Source organism: Apaloderma vittatum, unplaced genomic scaffold (genome assembly GCF_000703405.1).
Source record: "Apaloderma vittatum isolate BGI_N311 unplaced genomic scaffold, ASM70340v1 scaffold16160, whole genome shotgun sequence".
NCBI classification, from domain to species: domain Eukaryota; kingdom Metazoa; phylum Chordata; class Aves; order Trogoniformes; family Trogonidae; genus Apaloderma; species Apaloderma vittatum.
In genome coordinates this window covers 6,406-26,842 of record NW_009694176.1, presented here as the reverse complement: position 1 = coordinate 26,842, position 20,437 = coordinate 6,406, and the positions used below count along the sequence as shown (strand labels likewise).

At 46.2% G+C, this 20,437-nt stretch overlaps 1 protein-coding gene across 1 annotated transcript; it reads right to left on the bottom strand.

Moving 5' to 3' along the window:
* Positions 1–847: 847 nt before the first annotated feature.
* ADAM19 (ADAM metallopeptidase domain 19) lies at positions 848–18,875 on the bottom strand (the record flags this gene model as incomplete). The annotated part of the gene is made up of 20 exons (XM_009866740.1): positions 848–922; positions 1,229–1,375; positions 3,557–3,754; positions 4,296–4,362; positions 4,851–4,986; positions 5,089–5,197; positions 5,696–5,776; positions 6,330–6,534; positions 7,056–7,164; positions 7,433–7,628; positions 8,429–8,518; positions 9,187–9,364; positions 10,991–11,130; positions 11,227–11,311; positions 12,444–12,610; positions 13,445–13,516; positions 15,089–15,154; positions 15,631–15,823; positions 17,420–17,496; positions 18,797–18,875. Coding segments are annotated over 20 exons (2,470 nt in total), but the record flags the coding sequence as incomplete, so codon positions are not given.
* Positions 18,876–20,437: the final 1,562 nt, after the last annotated feature.

The window sequence follows — 20,437 nt, the reverse complement described above, 5'->3', positions numbered from 1 at the left end:
GCACTGGCTTTTGCCAGCTTCCTTCTGGCCGTTTGCTCTATAGCTTCACCAGAGAATTTCCCTGTTGTACCTTGACTGTGTCCTAATGACAGGGATGAGAGTGAACAGGCCACGCTGGGGATGCTGTCGGGTCTTACAGCACTGAGGCAGGACAGGCAAGTGCTGGAGGACAGACAGGTTGCAACGCTCTTGTTGAGGACGGTCATATGGGGAAAATAATCAATCTGCTCTATTAAAGCTAATCAAAATCCTTGGTGACCCATAAATTACTTTAACCAGGAATATTTCCATGGTTTGCTCCCTGTTGTGGCCCCACTTGCCACTTACTGTAAACTGAGAAAAAGGTGAAGAAAGTTATCACTGGCTGCCTTCTGCTCTCCCAAGAGGCAGCGGTTTCTGTATAGCACCAACGTATGCTCCCGCAGCTGCGTGGCTGGGCTGAGGAAGCCAACAGGGCTGGGTCTCACATGAAAGCATATCAGGGCCAGCCAGCACCTGCACTCACAGCTTGTTCTCCCTGGTAACACTTAAATAACTGATTAAAAACACGTGAAACCCCCAGCACCCCATCCCTGCATTGGATATTGCACAATAATATTTAAATACCGTATAAACAACTTATCCCTACATGGAAAACGCTATCAGCAAAGAGCACTGAGTCCAGCTTGGCATGTACCAGTGCAGTTCCTGGATGCAATCCTGCCAGGCCTGACTGCAGCTTGTTCAGTCCCATAGAAAGCAGGTGAGGTTAAAGGAGAGGAACCAAGACGCCGTCTGTGGCTGTGTGCGGGCGGTGAAGGGCAGCCAGTCCCCTGTGACGGTCAGAGCAGGCCAGGAGCAGACGGCTTCAGGATTGCCCATGGGTGCCTGGCTGTCCCACTTTCAGGATATTCACTGCTCCAGCCGTCCTGACACCAGAACTCTGGGTGAGACGGAAAACAGAGGAGTGAGCATTGATGAAAGAGCGAACGCTGCCCTCTCCTTCTCCCAGAGCTGATGTAACAGCTGGCCAGGGGAAGCCTGTCTCCATTCACACGCATTTACACCCTAATGCATCGTATGGGAACTCTTCCTCCAGGAGCACAATGATATTCATGCAGTTTTCTCCATTTTTCACACCTGGACTCGAGCATATTGCAAGCTGGAGGTGGTGTGTGGAAAGTTACTTTTTTTTGCCCAGTGGTGAGGGGATGCAGCTGTGCTCCCCATCACTGCACTCAGTCCCTACCTGTGCTGCAGGCTGGAGCCGTCCTGGGGTCCTGGGGGGAGCAGGAGGCAGCGACATGGTGGGGCTGTTCCCCGGGCAGGCTCTAGGTCTGGCTGGGACAGGATCAGCTGGCAAAGCTCTTTGGGGTGGCCGGGGCCTAGAAATATCCTATGGAGGAAATAAATAGTTTGAATTCTCAGCCTGGACAGGTGCCCAGTCTGAAAACAGAGACAATATTTGCATTTATTTTACACCGACTGAACTTCTGGGTACGGTCACACATCCTTCAGACCTCTCGTGTTTTGTTTTGGTTTTTGTAGGTCTGTGACAGCAGGCTGGGTATGCAGCTGCACACCTCAGTGTCTCTGGTTTGGAGCTAGCTTCAGGGATATTATAGCCTAACGGCTGCATGACAAAAAACAGGAGAAACCTTACAGACTGGGCAAGAGCTCCCGTCACAACTCAGCCTTTAGCATCCCTGCCTGAGACAAAGGACTAAAGGCACACGGGTAAGACCATGTCTGCAAGACCTCTCCCTCTCTGAAGCAAGAAGGGAGCAGAGATGGCTGCTCCTACAGCTGATTGTATTATGCAGATGATTAGTTAGCGGCAAGTTTCACACACGTATACTCGCTACACAATTGCCCATACAATGCTTGTAAGCCCTACATACACATACATACGTGTGCCCACACAAACACACGCAGCCCTGCACCCACCTACCATCAGTTATTACTTTGTTTGTGTGCACAGCTGTTTCTAATAGGATACTCAGAGCATTATATTTTCCATTTGTCTAATGAATTTCAGTGTAAAGCATGCCCCTGGGGAGAAGTTCCCCACACAAGAGCTAACTGCCTGCTGTTGCTTAGTCTTTGTGCTTAGTCGCTGGCTTACAGGTGTTGATTTAATAAACACAGCTGCACTCACAACTTGGAGGGCACCCAAAACCCCTGCAGTGTCCTTAGACTATGCATAAATGCAATGCTCGATGGCTGCATCAGCTGATATTAGGGGATCTCTTGCTCCCCGAGGACCTTGTCTTGTGACTGCAGGAAGGATAAGGCAGACTAAATCCCACCGATTGCTGGGTCCAAAGAACTCCTACAGGAATAGCAGGAGAGCGAATTTGGCAGATACTGCAAACATCTAGGAAGGACACTGACACTAGCAAACACTGAAATTAATTTTTTCCCCTGTACCTTTTGCATCTTGTCTCTCTCCTCCAACTCAGAAATGACAAAGTTTCTTTTGGAAATCCTACGAAAACTGTTCCAACTAGTAGGTCTGACTGAAATAAAGAGACTGGAGGCATTGGGGAGGGAGCACAATGGAGATTGTGGGGAATTTGTCAACAACCAGCGAGGAAGGACACCTATTTCTTATTGACTACAGTCAGCTTCCTGCTTTTGTTTTTCTGAAGTGCCAGCTGTTCACAGCAACAATGGAGCTAGAAACAAATCTCATTCACTAAAATGTCTTGGGTTTGTTTTCCTCTACATCCTTCAGAGAGAGACACTGCCTGGGAGCCAGTCTCCTGCCATCCTCAGTATCTGAGCCCTTTGCTTCTTTGCTGGCCCTAACCTAATACAGCTAGTAGGGAAATACTCTGGAGAAATGGGTTTAAGTCCAAGTGATTTGTCATCCTTCCCATAAGAATGTGGGGTCTGTACTAAGCTTAGAACAAAACTGCCAGCAAAAGAATTACATCAATACTCTTTCCTTATAACCCTCAAAATAACCTCGTGGCTAGGATGCTCGCATAAGATGGGATCAGTCTGGGTTAAGTCTAAAGTTTCCTATGCAATACGCTAAAGGTCGCATTTCAGCTCCACATCAAAATTTGTCTGAGGCTCCCGAGGCTTAGGAAAGCAGTGGCCAAATGCAAGATATGCCTGAGGGATCATCCCAAGGAATGGAGATCCTGTACTCAGTACAGACTTATCACAGACTGGTAATCTCAGAAGGGCTTGTTTCCAGGAGATAAAATACATGCAAATGCTAAGAAGAGCTATGCTAGGCTTGCGTAGTGAAAATTTTTTATTTTGCTCCTGACAAATTATCTCTTTGTCTTGCAGGTAAAAAAACATTAGATGATCTTGGTAAAACAAATGCTGCTTTGTGATGCAAGCTACCTGACTTCAGGCCCAGGTCAGAGGCACTTAGGGACTTGAATTAAGCAACTGCACGTGCTAGCATTGCCAGCTACACTTCAAAGCAAGAAGAACCACCAGTAACTGTCCTGTGGTGAGATGGAGCACGGTAACCCCCACCAGAAGTTTCATCAGCCTCACTCTGAACAAACTTCCCTTCAAACCACAGCTGCAGGACAGCAGCACAACTCCGTACCTGAGAGGTGGGAGGTTTGGGAGCCGGAGGTGCTGGCCTGCTCGGGGGTGTCCGCCGGGACACGTCCTGTGCCGGTGCTGGCTGTCCCACACTGCAGCCATAGTTCCTGAAGAAGGCGGGTGGCTGCTGCGTGTTTATTCGGAGCCCTGGAGCTTGCTGGGGAGCAGGTTTTGATGGGATTTCAGGGAAACCGATCACCTGTGCAAAAGATCCACAAATCTCTGAAGACAGGTATTTCAAACCAATGTTTTCCTCTCTGCTGTGCTTTTGAGGATAAGCATGAGGTCTCTGAGCCATACAGAAGAAAATATTGCCTGCAAAACTGGTATGGATTGTATAGGTGTTGATTAGGTGGACTGGGACAACTTGGGATCATGAGGAAGAAACAGGAATCAAGAGAACAGAGTAACCCAGGCATTAGCATTATAAGTGACAGCAGCAGACAAACCCAGGGTTTGCTACTTCTAGAGTTTTGAGAGGGGGATGTGACAGAAGAGGATCTATCAGAAGACGCAAGCAGCCACACAGGCCTGGTCAAATCCCAGCTCCTGCCCTTAAGGAAATCACTAGAAATAGATACTACATTCAGCTCCTACTTTCAGCCATGGGTGATGCCTGTCTATTGTTCTCGTCCTTCGATAAAACCATTTCTTAACTGCAGGGTGAGAGGGAACCACATCCCACATCGTAGGGTAACTGCATCTCAGCCCAGGGAGGTGAAAGGTGACCTTGTCCCTACCTTCCTCTGCTCCTGAGGGGTTTTCAACTTGAAGGCAGGGTTTGCGTGCCCATTTCCAGAGGTGTCACTGACAATGAGAGAAGAAAAGACTGAGTGTTATTTCCTTGATAGGTTTTCTCCTTTCTCTTTGCTGTATTTTCCATTATATTTTAACTCAAGTTAAAAAAAGCAAGAAACAAATACTGGCTATACCAACCCATTTAGTTACGTTCCTCACAGACTTTGCAATCTCTCCTCTGTCCTGACACCAAAAGAGGGTGAATGTCCTGAGGGGTTTTCAACTTGAAGGCAGGGTTTGCGTGCCCATTTCCAGAGGTGTCACTGACAATGAGAGAAGAAAAGACTGAGTGTTATTTCCTTGATAGGTTTTCTCCTTTCTCTTTGCTGTATTTTCCATTATATTTTAACTCAAGTTAAAAAAAAACAAGAAACAAATACTGGCTATACTAACAAACCCATTTAGTTACGTTCCTCACAGACTTCGCAATCTCTCCTCTGTCCTGACACCGAAAGGGGGTGAATGCAAGCAGACAAGGCATAATACTGACAATTTACCTGAATTGTGGGGTCTTCTTTAGAGAACAGATGGCTAATTTATTCCAGCATTTAAAATAATAGAATAAAAATACTATTCCAATGAGAAGAAGAATGGGAGCCAGGATTGCGAGAGTTATGGCGACCACTGAAGGGCCTGAGGACAAGAAAATAGAGTCAGTTAAATGGGAAACTCTCTCCTCCAGATCTAACCCAAGTCATTCTGAAGTGCTTCCATAGCAGAGTTGGTCCCACTCACCTTCGGGTACGGGGGGACCACTGTCCAAGCTTCCTCCTGTCCCCTGCTTGTTGCAAAATGGGGGGGCCCACCCCTCGTTGCAGTGGCAATTCCTGTTGTTATTGCAGACCTACAGTGGGAAGACTCAGAAGCTTTAGTGCCAGCTACTAAAGAATGTAGGCTGGCAAGAGATGCTGATTTTTGTGTTAGAAAAATCAGCAAAAGGTATAAAAATTCTCATCAACCTTTTCCTTCCACTCCTTGGGGACACAGCAGAGCACTGCTTGGAATACACCATTCTAAACATGACTTTTTACTATGTTTTTCCTCAGTAAGTCTGACTTATTTATTTTTATTCAATTTAAACTAGGTCCAGAAGCTTCCTCTGTAAGATTACCCCTTCTTATTTTTCATTCATAGGAATTCATACCCCTCCTGTAGATGGATCCTAAGTCAAAAGGACACTCACAGACCAGCAAATGCATCAAACATGCAAGGAGTGTGCAAGAAGCAAAAGTCCAGAGGGAATCTAAGCACGGTATCAGAACTGAGCTGAACAACCAGCCACAGATGAATAGCAGCCCATCCTGCTTCAGTCTGAAATGGAGATGAAAACGAAGACACTTACTCCATGCCCATGACACTTCCTGCTACAGCTTTCAGAATCAAAGATGATGGATGTGTTCTGGCAGCGTCCCTCAAAGCAAACCTGCAGAGAAAGAATTCAAAACCTCAGCGTTAGCTCTTTGGGTTATGTACCATATTACTGCCTTGTGTTATTTTGTGACTTGTGGGGTCCCAGATACCTTGGCAATACAAGCAATATCCTGGGCAGAACAAGTCAGGAAGTTAAGCTGGTTCCCAAGCAAACATTCAAACACTACCCTAAATCCCAGCTAATGCACATGAGAAAGAGGAATAGGAGCTCAAAAGTTGATAGCTTGGCCATGCTCATGTGGCAAGTCTCTGAAGGAGCTCTCAAGTGTCCCGATTTCAGATTTTCACAACCAACTAGTGAATCCCAAATTTAGCACTGGCCCTTGGCTTCATCTGGAAAAGACTTAAGGTATGGCCTTCAGTGTGTATTCTTTCATTGCTTCTCAGAATCGTCTAAGAAATTATTTTTCTAACAAACGCAAAAATCCCCTAGAAAGGCATCAGACGTAAGAAATGAATGGCTTGATATCCAGAAAGAACTTTCCAGATAGAAAAGTGATGCCCTGAACCTCCCCCAAGCCATTACAAGACAGGACTGTACCTACATGATGACTCCCACATTTTGTTCCCGTCAACACCAAGCCAGGATCCAGCATCTCCTTTTCTTCACTCTCAGATCTGTACACGTGGGTCCCTCGGCACCTCAGCTGAGTCCTCTGCGTGCGGATGGTTGTGTCTATGGCCACCGCGTTGGACTGCAGGGGTTTGGAGGCAGAGCTCTGGCACTGGATCTTCCCACATTTAGCATCTCTGATTTCAAAGGAAAGGTTAAGGTGATTATTTCTGGCTTGCTGAATGTTTTGCAGGCATTGGCTCTACATGTAAATTAAGGCAGCAGTGTTGAGTCACTGTTCAAAGAGCAAGCACCTCTCAAGAGCTAGCTCAGCCCACAGTGGCTGACGGGTACTGATGGCACCACTTCACTGTCCCCATGGGTAGGCCAGCCTCAACACAATCACAGGTAAGACTAAGAAGCTTTTGTCTCAGTTAAAAAGCTATATTAAACTTACAGATTTGAAAATCCCCTCTCTGTTGCTTTGGAAAAATTATCGACTAGGTGTTTTAAAATGCAAAAGACAAGGAAAACGGTAAACTTAAAGCTTCAGTTGTAAGGGCTCAAAGTCCAAAAAGGAAACAGCTGGTTTCCCAGGAGGCAGAGGGAGGGAGTGAAACTAGAGCATGGATCAGTTTTATCTCCTGGCCCATGATTTTGTAATATATATAAACATCTTCTCCAGAGAGTAACTCTTGGCTGCCACTCTGCTTTCTACCTCATCTCACACTTCCTGTAGTTGCCGTAGATGTCCTTCCCGCAGTTCCCGTAGATGTCTCCAGCAGCATTAACCTTCTCGAAGCAGGCGTCTGGTGCCGGCCTTGCTCCTGCACGGAAAAGATTCCCATGGCTGATGCCGGTAGAGCCTGGCAGCCCACCTCACCCCACACCAACCGCTCAGATGTTCTTTTTCTGGGATTGTTTGAGCACAAGAAATTTGTGCTGCCTCCTCTAAGCAAGCAAGGCAGGAGAAAAAGCTCCTCAGACTTCACCACTGATAACAGGTATGGAAGGTACTACTACCTTACTCAGGATAAATAATAGCAGGATGCCTGCTCAAAGGACAACGTATTTTGCTGCAAGAAGTGTCCTTACCAGGCCCCCACAGCTGCAAGCACTGCTCTCCATACGTGAGGCACATGCCACTGTAGCAATAGGCCTTTCCTCCATCGCAGGAAGCCCCATCAATTTGGTAAGAGTTGGGGGGGCAAAAGGGTGACTCGCCACTGCAGTATTCTGGGAGGTCACAGAGTCCTGATCTCTCCCTGCAGAGAGTTCCGGGAGACATCAGCTAAAAAGATACAAAGGGAAAAAAAGCGAATTATCGCTTGGCTTGTTTCTGGTTTCATGTCTGCACAGTGTCTCTCTGCAGATAAGGAAAAAAAGTCTTGCATGCATCTCCTCATCCACATTGTCTTCGTTTTATTTGAGGTCAGCAGTGATCCAAATGACTGTAAATTCATTAACTGAGCTGTGTAGAATCGAATTAATGACTGGATCCCTTCCCTAGGTATTGATGAGATCATGCACAGAAAATAAGGCTGCCGGATCTCAAGGGGACACCAGTCCACCTGCCTCTCCCCTAGGGCAGGATCTAATTTACCCAAACCATTTCTGAGATGTTTGTGTAATCGATTCTCAAAACCCTCCCTGTTTGGGGAGTTTGTTTCAGTGTCTGCCTGTCATTTCTACCAGAGACATTTTCCTGATTCATAATTTATGTCTCCCTTGCTTACAAGTTTATGTGGTCACACATATATTTTGCTACTCTTTCATCAGGAAGGGCTAAAGGAATTCAACTGCACCCCAGAAAGAAGGGTTTGGAGCAAAGACAGCATCCAGCCTAATCCCTGGAGGAAGTGCTCTAAGAGCTCTTTCCAGATCTCTTCTAGAGCGAAACGAGAGAAATACTCATTCTGATTCATCCCATCCCTAAATGTTGTAGCTAAATGTGGTAGCTAAAGATCAGACCAGGTTGCAGGTGAGGAGCCAAACCCCACGTTTGGCTGCGTTTGCTCCCATTTCCCCTCCATTTTCAGCCTCACACTTCCACCACCATTACTCCCTCTTCGGAAAACCCAGAGATCCCACCTTGCAGTGGTGACAGCAGCTGCCGTGGGCACACTCAGCACCCAGCTTCAGGGAGCAGGTGCTGGCATTGCAGCAGGGGTTGTTGCACTCCTGGAAGACAGTGAGATGCAGCAGAGTTTACAAGGCAGATCTTCAATACAAGACTGTGTCAGAGCACCAAAATGTGAGGCTGACCCTATTCTCATGCATGATGAATTACATGCAAACAAAGTAACAGCCCTCCCTCCACAACATGTTCATGATACCCAGCATGTGCTGAATTCCAGTACTGCACAGCTTTATCCTCTGTTGGACTGTCTGGAGCACTGGGTTGTGCTCATTACATCTGGTGAGTCTGGGCTGATGGTTCCGGAATCCTTTCGTTTTATTAGTCAAAGCATGGATTAGAAGAAGTGAGATGCAGTGCTAAGAGAAGCCCCATCCTTATCAGGAATGAAGCTGTAAGTAAAGTGAAACTGCAACATCTAAGGTCACCTTTTTTTTTTTTTTTAAATTAAGTTTTCACCACTTCTGTTCTGCCATGGGTTACACCATCCCTGAGTTTTGGGACGCACCGTGCTACACACTGTGAATTTAGTTTGACATGATACTTTATGACCTTGATTTACATTGCATATAGATTTACACACAGGGAAGGTATGCATACCTCCTGCACAAACAAAACCTGTTTACATACTACATAATTGTATTTGCAAAATACATAATAAAATCATTGTGTTCCACTAAACCCCAAATGGTTGCATGTGAACAATTGTTACCTCCACGTCTCCACAGTCACACTCCTCCCCCTCTTCCAAGTAACCATTTCCACACTTCTTTCCACCATACATTTTTTTTGTATCCGGCATATTGGAGAGACACATCCCTCCACCAGACTGCAGATACTTCTCCAGTTCTTTTCTATTGCACTGGTTGAACACCTTGGGGAACGGGTGCCTGAATACAAATAAAACATCAAGATAGATCTGGGCAATGGTTTAGAGAACCAAAAATGATCATATGCAAATCCTGACAGGTGACAAAGGACATAGGGGTCTCTCTGAAATCTGTGAAATTGTACTAAAGTGGATTGTGATTTTGTGTGCCTGCTCAAAACCAGATCCTTCTGGATTACATTTGAAGATACAATTGCACTGCACCACTGCCTAGTACTGTAATGGCCTTAAAAAAAAAACTTTATTGACACAAAATATGGTTTGCTACATTCAGCTCTGATAGCTGACAAGTATGGCTGTCCTTACCTGCTCAGTGCTGAACCTGCGGCTTATTCCTAACTGCTTGAATAAACCTGATAATCCAGCACTCAGACTGTGAATAACTGCTTGTGAATCTAACCCATAAAAATAATCTTTCCTTTTGCTATCTACTGGCTCATTGTGAAGGATGTGAATATTTTCTGTTACATGAATTATTAATTGCTGTTGCTACAGTGCCAGAACCTACGCACTCTATAAATGACCGTGCATGTGTGCATTCATGTTGCGTGTCTTACTTGCGTGCCACTACGTTTTCACTTCTCATCTAAATGGTTTTTTCCTTGTTTGAAGGAAATCATTCATGTAAAAGAAGATATCTACAGACAAATTCTGTTAAAACCTGCTAAACCCCAAGGAGGAAGCCTTGAGGAAACGAGGAATGTGGCTTTAAGTGAATGGGTTCATCTGAAGTTGTTACGTGACTGAAATACAGAAGATCTTATGGTTCCTCATCCAAAATGAGCTCTAAAATCCCTGTGGATTCTGAGAGTCACTCTCACTTCCCCTTTCTTTCAAAGCCAGCTATTTCTTCCCTCTTAAGCACAGACTTTCTGTGGCTCCCTGAAACCAAGTGTTCTTTAAAACAACATGCAGTTGTGCTGTTTTCATGTCTTTTGACTTAGAAATATAGCTCTGTCACTCTGCCTTTTAATAAAAATCAGTTATTTCCTGAAGCAACTCTTTTCCCTCTTGCTACCACATTCAAATACACATCAGCTTTTCCACAAGATGCTTTAGAAACCCTATCAACTATCTACCTATGCATCTCAGGTGCAACACAAAAATGAAACCCTTGTAAACCTCTACATGCCGAGGTCACTCATGTTCTCTGTGTTTTCACCCCTCAATTCTCTGTACTTGCTGGCAATAAGCAGTCCAGGTTTTACAGGATGTGTGTGTATATACATTGAACCTGCTTTGGGGTCATAGATCATTAGATAGGACACAGTGGGAAGAACAAACTCAGATATAAGAGGTTAGATGGGTTCCAAGACAGTCTCTCAGAACAGAAGATGGGAAAATCTTCCTTTTTACTAGACTGTTTAGAGCTCCACTTCTAAATGCTGCCAGGTCCTTACATTACCTACGGGCAATCTCAGGCAGGACTAAGCTCACTGGGAATTTAGCAAATTGCTACTGATAAACGAGCCAGGGTTTGCCCAGCAGTATTTTCTCTATAAATGCACTGGCTCCAGCAGGCAGCAACAGACCCACCTTCAGTCGGTATTTCTAGCTCTTACTCCACCGAGGCTCTTGTAACAAAGCCCTTTGCATTTCTCCATGAGACCCTGTAAGATGTACTCACCCAGTCGCAGAAGCCATGATGCAGCCTCCATCTTCTGCAGGGGTAGTACAGCAGCCCACTGAGTCATGATTCATGCCAAAATTGTGTCCCATCTCATGGGCAATGGTAGCAGCAACACCAATGGCATTATCAGAGTGATCCTGTGCAAGGTCAAAGAGGCACATCAGCATTTTATCTGTGCCTGTCCTGTACACCTCTAACAAGAAACATCATATTAGGTATTAGCAATTACTTACCATGTTTACTCCTCCTGATTGGAAATCAGAGCACATGGCCATCACGGGAGCCAAGCCTACTGTGGTACCTTGGAAGGGCACACCCCTAAAATCAACCCAGAAGGACCATGAAATAGCACTGAGGCAGAGAAATGCGTCCTGCAGTCCACAGTTTTATATGTGTACATGGTGTCAGGTGAATACACTTTCTTTACTAGCATCTTTACAGGACATTATAGCAGAGCTACAAAGCCCTAAAAAATCTATTTTTCTCGGACTACTACTTTGTTTTATGGACCAACCCACCAATCCTACTTTTTATAATGGCTTGGTGCCAAAAGTGGTCCTGCTGATCTTTGCAACAAGCACAGAAAAGACTATTTCTGGATCCTTAATTTGGTAGTTTGCAAATACTTAATTTACCCTAAGCCTGACATTTGCCAGCCTGGGATTCAGGGACTTGCCAGGGTACTAGATAACACCTTTGAGATGCAGCCAACCTCAGTCCCTGCCTGGTGAGCTGGAATTCTGCACCGTCCCTGCCAGCATGTCTGAAATGGGAGCTCTGGAAATTGTGCTCAGGACATGACCAGGTGAAGACGAAACATGGTAATTGTAAAAGGGAAAAAACCCAAACAAAACAAGGGAAAAGGCATTGTGTCTCTGCATTTCAGTCCTAGAGGTTTCTCCTCTGACTCACCACGGTTTGCTGACGGATGAATTACCCATGCAAGAGGTAAGGAGGTCTAAGAGTTGCTGCAAATTTTTCTTCAAATGACATCTGCATTGCTGGCCATAGCTACTGGCCCTACTGAGATCAGCAGGGTGAGTCCCAGACCACCAGGTAGCTCCCAGCATCATGTCCCTGCTGTCTCAGTGGGATGAATTAGGAACAAATGCCTTCTACAAAGCATTTAGCTCCCCTTAAAAAGTTTTGCTTGTAGCTCAGATTTTCTTGAAATTGCACATGTAGCTGTGACAGATCATGTGCAGCTGCTTGTAATACACACAACAAATAAAGCTCACGCATGTTGACACGTGTTTACTGAGACAGCTGCACAGCCTGGGACCTCCCCTTTTCCCAACGTGCGGTTCTGCTCTGGGTGCCAGAGCTGGCTGAGCAGCCTCAACATAAATATGCTACTCTAAATTTTGGAATGATGTAATCCTACATACTGAGTTCCCATCCACCCAAATCACTTGTCAGAAACCTGTTCTTTCAGGAGAAATAAACTTACGTGATTAGTTGAGCATTATCATGTTTTCTGTGCACCCGCTCCTTGCTACTCCAGGCCAGAAAGGACTTCAGGGTGGAGTAGGGATTCTCAGTTACATCGCACTTATTCCAGTTACTCCAGATCTCCAGCCCCACCAAGGCAATTCGGATATTCAGGGATCTGTAAAACTAAGATACAGGAAGGAAAAGAGATGACAAAATGAGCACCACTAATTTATTTTACCATGATTTAAATCTTGCATATAAACCCTAAACTAAATGCTACATGTCCAGAGAAGATGCCCATTCTAGAAATACGTTGCAACTTTACACCACAGTTCTGCAGAGAGGAATGTGCACCACTCACAAATCTAAACTTGGTTGAACTAGAGACATTGAACTTTCAATTTAAGTGAATGACAAAGAGCTAGTCTAGGGAAACAAAGACTGAAGACTGACATCATGTTTCTCTTTAGATATGTCAAAATTCCTGAAAAGAGGAAGGAAGCAATCTGCTGCCCACATCAAGTGCAAACAGGGTAAGTATTCATGGATGGGAGGTGGGGAAGGGAGTGGCGAAGGAGTTTAAGGGGAAAAAGAGAGTATGAAGGGGGAAGATCTGAAAAGCAAAAGAGTTGACTTCAGCAGCATTGGGTACCACTGCAAGGATGACCTCTGAAGGCTTCTTCCAGCTCTACTTGTCAAGATTTCTACAATGTGAAGCGAATACCTTAGTCCCTTGTCAAAAAGCATTATTTAGGTAACACAATTAATGCAAAGATGTATTAAAACAGAGAGGTGCTTATGCTGGCTCCAAGGTAAGGAACGGAGACTTCCCCATCCTGTCCCCCAAGTCCAACAACAGAACTGTTTGTCAGATGCCCTCCACTCCCCAATCCACTGGGGAGAACTGCAGAAACATTATTCTCTCTCCCAGGAAGGCAGTCTTCCTCTGGCACAATTAATTCTCATAATTCGTTGTTTGGACTTTGCTCTCCTCAGTTCATGCACAGCTGATCTCACCTTATCCACGTAATTAGCAGCCTCCACTAATTTAAGCCTTGTTGCTCCAATGTCGAAGCGATGTTTCTGAAACTGAACGAAAGGAACATGTCAGGCAGCCCAAAGGCAACTAGAAAGAGCTGAAATGTGTTAAAAGTAGTCACGTTACTCTGGGAATAAGGAGCCCGAAAGCCTTCCTTCACCGTACATCTGACTATAAGCTCACCCGCATATGTATACTGAGATTTCATCCCAACGATGTTACTCGAGCAGTGGTAGTAACACAGTGAAGCAACCCCAACTTATCCTTCACCGTACATCTGACTATAAGCTCACCCATATACATATATTGAGATTTCATCCCAACGACGTTACTTGAGCAGTGGTGCTAACACAGTGAAGCAACCCCAACTTACGAGATTCCCCACAGACAGGACCTGACAAAGAACTGACAAACGTGCCAGGTAAAATACATGGTGATATGGCTTCACGCCTGAGGCTGAGACTGCCGAAGCCTCATCGCATTTAATTCATCCAACAAACATCCACTCACCCAGTGAATCTGCCTATTTAAAACACCTGGCAATTAATGAATTAATTTTAGAAAGCTGTTTGATTTTCTGCCGAAGCCTCATCGCATTTAATTCATCCAGCAAACATCCACTCACCTAGTGAATTTGCCTATTTAAACCACCTGGCAATTAATGAATTAATGAATTAATTTTAGAAAACTTAGATTTCCTTAGATTTCAAGGAATTAAAGTTGTAAAATGTTTACATTTTTCTTTAGCACATGACAAAACCTGGGATTTTCTAGCAAGGGAAACAGTAAAATAAGGGCAGTTAACGACGACACTGCGAAGCTGTCTGATCAGCTGGCGAACAACATATGGCAGCTCCTGTGTATAATGTGTTTTCTCATCGTTTCCCTGGTATCCTGGAGCCTAATAGAGAAACCAAAATAGGTTCTGCCTTTTGAGTTTTGTTCAGAATAAATGACAGCCCAGAGCACTACATGGCTTTCACTACTGGAGCTTCAAGTTGTATATTATGAGGAAGATCAGCTTGACCCTTGTCTGTGCTGGAGATTAAATGGTCAGCAAAACACTGTGTGGTTTGCACTGGCAGTAAGTATGTCTGGCTTGCAGTCCAGGCTGGGGATGGGATTGCTGACTCTTCTAGCCCTATTCTATGATCTGGAGCCTTAAAAATGTCTATTTATACATCTGCTACCAGCTCAGACCAGAGCATAATCACAGTTATCTTCTCTAGAGATTAAGTGTACTGCAGAGTCAGAACCATGTTGTGTCTGGAAACCCACAAGCCACCCTAGGCTGAAGGCAGACTCTCCCATTAATTACTAGTGCTCACCACTGGTAACTTAGGAGGTTAGAACTGATCTCCTACCCCAGTCCTTCATTCAAATCACAACCTGCATCCTTCCCCAGCCAACAGTGGCTGACTGTGTTGGCGGGGAAGTCATGGCTGTGAGGACAAAAGCCACCAGGACACAGTTTTCCCTGTCTGCTGGTGGGGGTAGGACCGTTGGGATGGCAAAAGGAAACCTGAGCTCCAGCTGCACTCCTCACCCCAGGAGATGTTGCAGGCGGGATGCTTGCTCTGGGTCCAGAGCTCAGTTGGTAGAAACGTGATCTCTCTTCTTACCTCTGCATAATCAGCAACAAGCAGAAGCTCCACGTACTTCGTAGCCTGCAGAGTCTCACGTTTCTCCTGAAGCAGCAGCAACACAGGTTATTTTCCCAATATCCCCCAAGAAACTCTTCACAAAAGATATGTACAGGTCATTTTTCCCAGTTTGCTTTCCACTGGCCATTCACCCTACCCATCACACACAGGGACTGTCAGCTGTGATTGACTCAGAGCAACCGAGTACCTCCAGTCAGTTTAACTAAAGCAAGCGCCCACGTGCCTGTGCTCAGCCCACCCGTTTGTTCCTGTATCGGACGCACAAGGCTGTGTATGCACAGCTACAACCCAGATTCCTCACGCTACACAGTGGTCCCCTGCACTCATTCATCTCCCTGCTGGAGCCACTATTAGACAACCAGCTTGCTACAAAACCTCTTAGATATTTTCCTTCATTTCACTTTCTGAGCCATGCTCCAGGAGAACAGTAGGTTCCTTGGGCTTGGAACAGGTGGAAAATTTGGAGCATCATGCATGGACCCAGTTGGAACACAGCTCACCCTCTGATGGGGTGGTTTCATCCCTGTTGTGAAGTCCCTGAGCCAGTCTTCAGCTGCCTCCACGGTGCCCTGGAAGCCACAGGCTCCTCTCTGCAACCTCAGGTTTTCCAACCTGTAGATCAAGTGCTGGCTTGGGCTGTCGGGAACCGGCTCTAAGATATAGCTGGAATTGCTGCTCAGTACGATAAGTCCTCTGTTGAAACAGGAAGCAATAAAAGGAAACGTTAATTACTATCACAGCAACCAGAGACTAATCCTTCTTCTGCTGCTGAGTTCTCATCTGACCCTGTCAAGGCACTTATCCTTACCAGGCCATTCAGTTCATTAATAAAAAGGATATTTCGACTTCAGAGCAGGGAATCCCTGAGCTTGCATATATTAAAATCTCTTCAGTGGGCCTCAGGCATTCAATTAAGGGGCTATCTAACTGAGCACGTGCAGCAAGTGCTGCAACAATGCTAACCTGAGAGGTACTGATTTGTTTTAAAGTACAGCTTTTTCATTAGGGTCAGTGGAAGCTTTTCAACCAATTGAAGAAATTTAACAGAACTGTCCTAGAATCTGTGAAGACTTTTTCAACAAAAAACCACACGGTTCTCTCTTGGAATTGCACATAGCCATGTGGTTCTGAGTTTCCCAATGAGCATGCTACAACCAGGAGAGCTGGAAACCTGTGTTTGATGCACACTAGAAGAGGGGTGGCTCTGACAGGCAGCACATCTCTCTGTGAAGTCTCAGAGTGAAAACACACTTGTGTGTGCTCAGCTCCTGTGCCTTCCTGGCAATGAGAAAACAACATCGAGGAGTTGCCAGTGCAACCCCACCACGTGTGCACACGGCGACATCTCTATCTCCTCTGCAGCCTAGGAAAATGCAGGCTGACAGAAGCAAGACACACCTGTGACTACTTATGCTTTTGGATTATTTATTTCAAGCCACAGGTGGCTGCACTGTCCTGTTTATCTCGCTGGGCTCTTTGGCCTGTGCTACATTCACTGAAGACATCTCAGGTTTGCTTTGGCACAGGATGTTTCCTGGCTGGAGCCGGTCCCATCAGCACAGCCTCCAACCAGTGCTCGAGAGCAAATGACCCCTAATATCAATAAAGCCCCCAAGTGGTATTTTGGAAACAAACTCTGAGCTGGTGTGAAAGCAACTTCTTGGTCACAACGGAATGTTTCATTTACTCCTGCTGAGGATACAGACCATCTTTTCCTGCCAAAGACTCCATTACTACCAAAGTGAGAGATTTAAATGCATACCACACACAATCCCAGTACCACCCAGGAAGAAAGCAAGGCTGACAACCCAGAGGGAAGCTCAGACCTGAAGACACTGCCTCAGAATGCACACAAAAGCTTTTCGATTGTGAACGGTTGGGAGGAGGAGTTGGTTTCTCCATTAGTGTAGAATATTGGGCCAGGACGTGGCAAATCCTGCCCCATCTCTGTAAAGGATACAGCCCCGAATTGCTAACAAGAAAGTGTTCTGTACAATGAGTGAGTTTAACTCAAGCCCACTGGAGCGAGTCCACATTGTCAGCACAAAGGAGGAAGAAGTCTAGGAGCTGGCTGGAGAACATGGTTACTTGTGATACCCAAACTTCTGCATTTCACCCAACACACTCCCTTTTATTCCCAGGACCCTTGGCTGTGTGGCATTTGAGAACGAGCCTACCTGTCCTGAAAGAAACACAGAAACCAGGCTGCTGAGAGCAGAGCTCACATAGCAGCATGCTGAGGAGCTGAGCAGGGGCGTTTCTGCAGCTCTGGCATCACCAGGCACTTACCGCAGCCCTTGGCACGTGCTGAGCGTGACGCTGGAGCGCTCCCATCCCCGCACGACCCCGTGGTAAAAGCAATGCTCCTGGAAGGCAGAGGGGAGTAGGGTTGGCAACGTGGGTTTGGAATGGATGCATGCTATATTTAGGCATTGCTGAGCCCCATATAAGTACTGCCAATACTCCAGAAATTGCTCTCTTTCTACTCCATTTGGCAGTTGACTATCGTAACTAAATCTCTGTGAGCTTGCATTGAAATTTGGCTTTCCAGCTGCCATGCATGGCGTGCCACATCAAACGGCTCCTTGTTGCCAGTAAAAATTAAGAGCTTTGAATCCCCAGGGAAGCAACTTGGACGGCTGCAGCATTAAGGTCGATCCAAAGCTTTCTGTCTGTAACGGGAGCTGCCCGAAGATGGCAGCTGGCCATGGGTCAGGCCCCAGAGGACATGCCTTCAGCCCCAGAGAGGGTGATGCCACAGGCATCGGGGAAGTCCCTGTCCGGGAGTTCCTGGCAAGACAAAGGCAGCCTCTGGCAGGGACAAGGAAGCTTTGGGGCAGAAACGCCAACATATTCATCACATCCCTTCCCCTTGCCCTGGGGCAGCATTAGGAAATATGATCTCATGGGGTTTTATCTCTTATTTTTGCATTGCAACCAATGCGCATCTTTGTGCCGCTGCAGCAGAAAGTCAGCCAAGGTCTGCGTGAGATCACTAACTCATGGGAGTTTTATTGAACAGGAGCCAGCTTATACAGGCTGTTTTTCCCAAAGGCTGGTGATGTCCCCAGCATGGAGTGCCTGGGGGCAAAACTGCAAACAAGAGGATGAGCAGTGTGAGGAATAAATGATTCCCCAGCACCCACAGAGAGGGGAGCAATGCTGGTAGCTGACTTGAGCTCTTCTAACAGAGCTAGGGCAAACCAGTAAGACGCTTTCACCCTTTCTGGAGGTTGGAGATGCATTCTTACTGGAACCTCTCCGGTCAGAAACCCAGACTGCCCTCCCCTTCAGCTTAAAGCTGCGGAGAGCTATGTGCTCAACCTGGTGGCAAAACTGCAAACAAGAGGATGAGCAGTGTGAGGAATAAATGATTCCCCAGCACCCACAGAGAGGGGAGCAATGCTGGTAGCTGACTTGAGCTCTTCTAACAGAGCTAGGGCAAACCAGTAAGACGCTTTCCAACCCCCTTTTTGGGGGTTGGAGATGCATTCTTACTGGACACTCCCCGGTCAGAAACTCAGACTGTCCTCCCCTTCAGCTTAAAGCTGCGGAGAGCTGTGTGCTCAAAGATAGGCTCTGGAGAAAGAAGCTCACCCACTTTTCGGGACCACTGTCCTGGTGTCCTCTGCATGGGGCAGGAGGGAAAGTGCTCTCTGCACTCACCGTGTGGGTCAGAGAGATGGTCTGGGTTTGTCCAGTCTGGCTGTAATGAGTCTCAGTGTAGCCTGGTGCAAAGAGGTTTCTGCAGACATGGCGGAGGGGGTGAAAAGAAAAAAAAGAAAAGATAGTTAGGACCTTTCTCTAGACATGGATTTCTGCTTCCTAGGAGTGCTAGAAAAATCAGCCAGATACAGCTTTTTCTGAAGTCAGCATAAACACTCCAGCTGCTGAGAAACACAGCTGTAAAGTTGGGTCAGTTGCTATTTGCTGCCTGTCCTGCAAAGCCAACTGCAACTCACAGAGAGGGCAGGCGGGAGACAGGTATTTGCAGGACACCAGCTGTGCTCTATCTCTGCCCCCTGCTTCTGACCAGCACTTTCTGTCTGTGAAGCCTTCATTAACACTCATTAACACTGTCCCCAGGGAGGCAGCAGCTAATGGCTTTCTGGTGACACAGGAGCCACCAAAGCCGTTGCAGGACCGGAGCCACGGGCTCTGCCTCCCTGGGCAGAACGTGCTGTGATGGCAGAGGGTCACAAGGTGGAAACGCACTTGACCTTGCCACATCCCTCTCTCTGCTGCGCAGGCAGGAGCTGAGCTCTTCTCGTAGAGCACATCCACTTCTGAAAAGGTGTAGCGAGCCATCTTCCTAAGTGCTCTTTCAAGCCATTTGTGAAATTAATGCAATAAAGGAGAGTCTATCCCTGAGCGCCATTAGGCACCAAGATCCAGTTCCAACAGCTGCATGCGAACAACTTCATTTTCACATGAGGACTTTAAAAAACCTCAGAAACCCAACATTATCATTGTCCCTTCATGGGTACAAGTGTCTGTGCAGAGTTTCCTTTACTACTGCCAAGTTATGCTGCAAATATACTGGGAGCCAAAGCACCAAGTCCAGTGTAGCAAGCACACCACAGACAAGTTCGGGACACATCTAGGCATTGGTGCAAGTTCTCAGCTCAAATACAGATTCTTCCCAGTGCCCACATCTGAGTACAACTATAAATCAATCTGCATCTGCATTTCAACTTCTGCCCAGAAGCCAATTCACATCTTTGTCCTAGGAAAATGCTGATACCTCAGTTTGAATTTGTTTGTGTCATCCTCATATAGACAATATTCTCCTGTCTTCAGTCCAGGATCAGGCCAAAAGTCTATAAAAGGAGCTCCTGTGCACTGAAGAGTAAGTGTTTTGATTTTGTTCCAGAGGAAACAGCCTTCCCCATCTTTTTAAACATCTGCATTTGCTAAACAGTGATGTAAAAAAGTACAGCAAGTCAAAATCGAGGCCAAACCAAGAAGGTCATATCCTGTTGTCCATCTGAGCAGCCATAAAACGTAGATTTAAACCAACTTTTTTTAAACAATGGCCTTACTTCCAAAAATTTGGAGAAGGATCACAGGACATGTCCCATCTAGGAAACACAGTTCTGCTACAGCCCTGCGGTGCTCTCAGGCCCCCAAAGCACCCCACCGGCCATGCCACAAGGATGCTGCATGCACCCCAGGCAGTACGATGCCAGCAACACTGTGGCTGCAGTTCAGCCCTTCTGCATCCCTGTTTAATGCATTTCATGCACACGTTTTTTTAACTATGACCTGCAAGAAAGCAGGAAAGGAAAAGTTTTCTTCTTTTCTTTG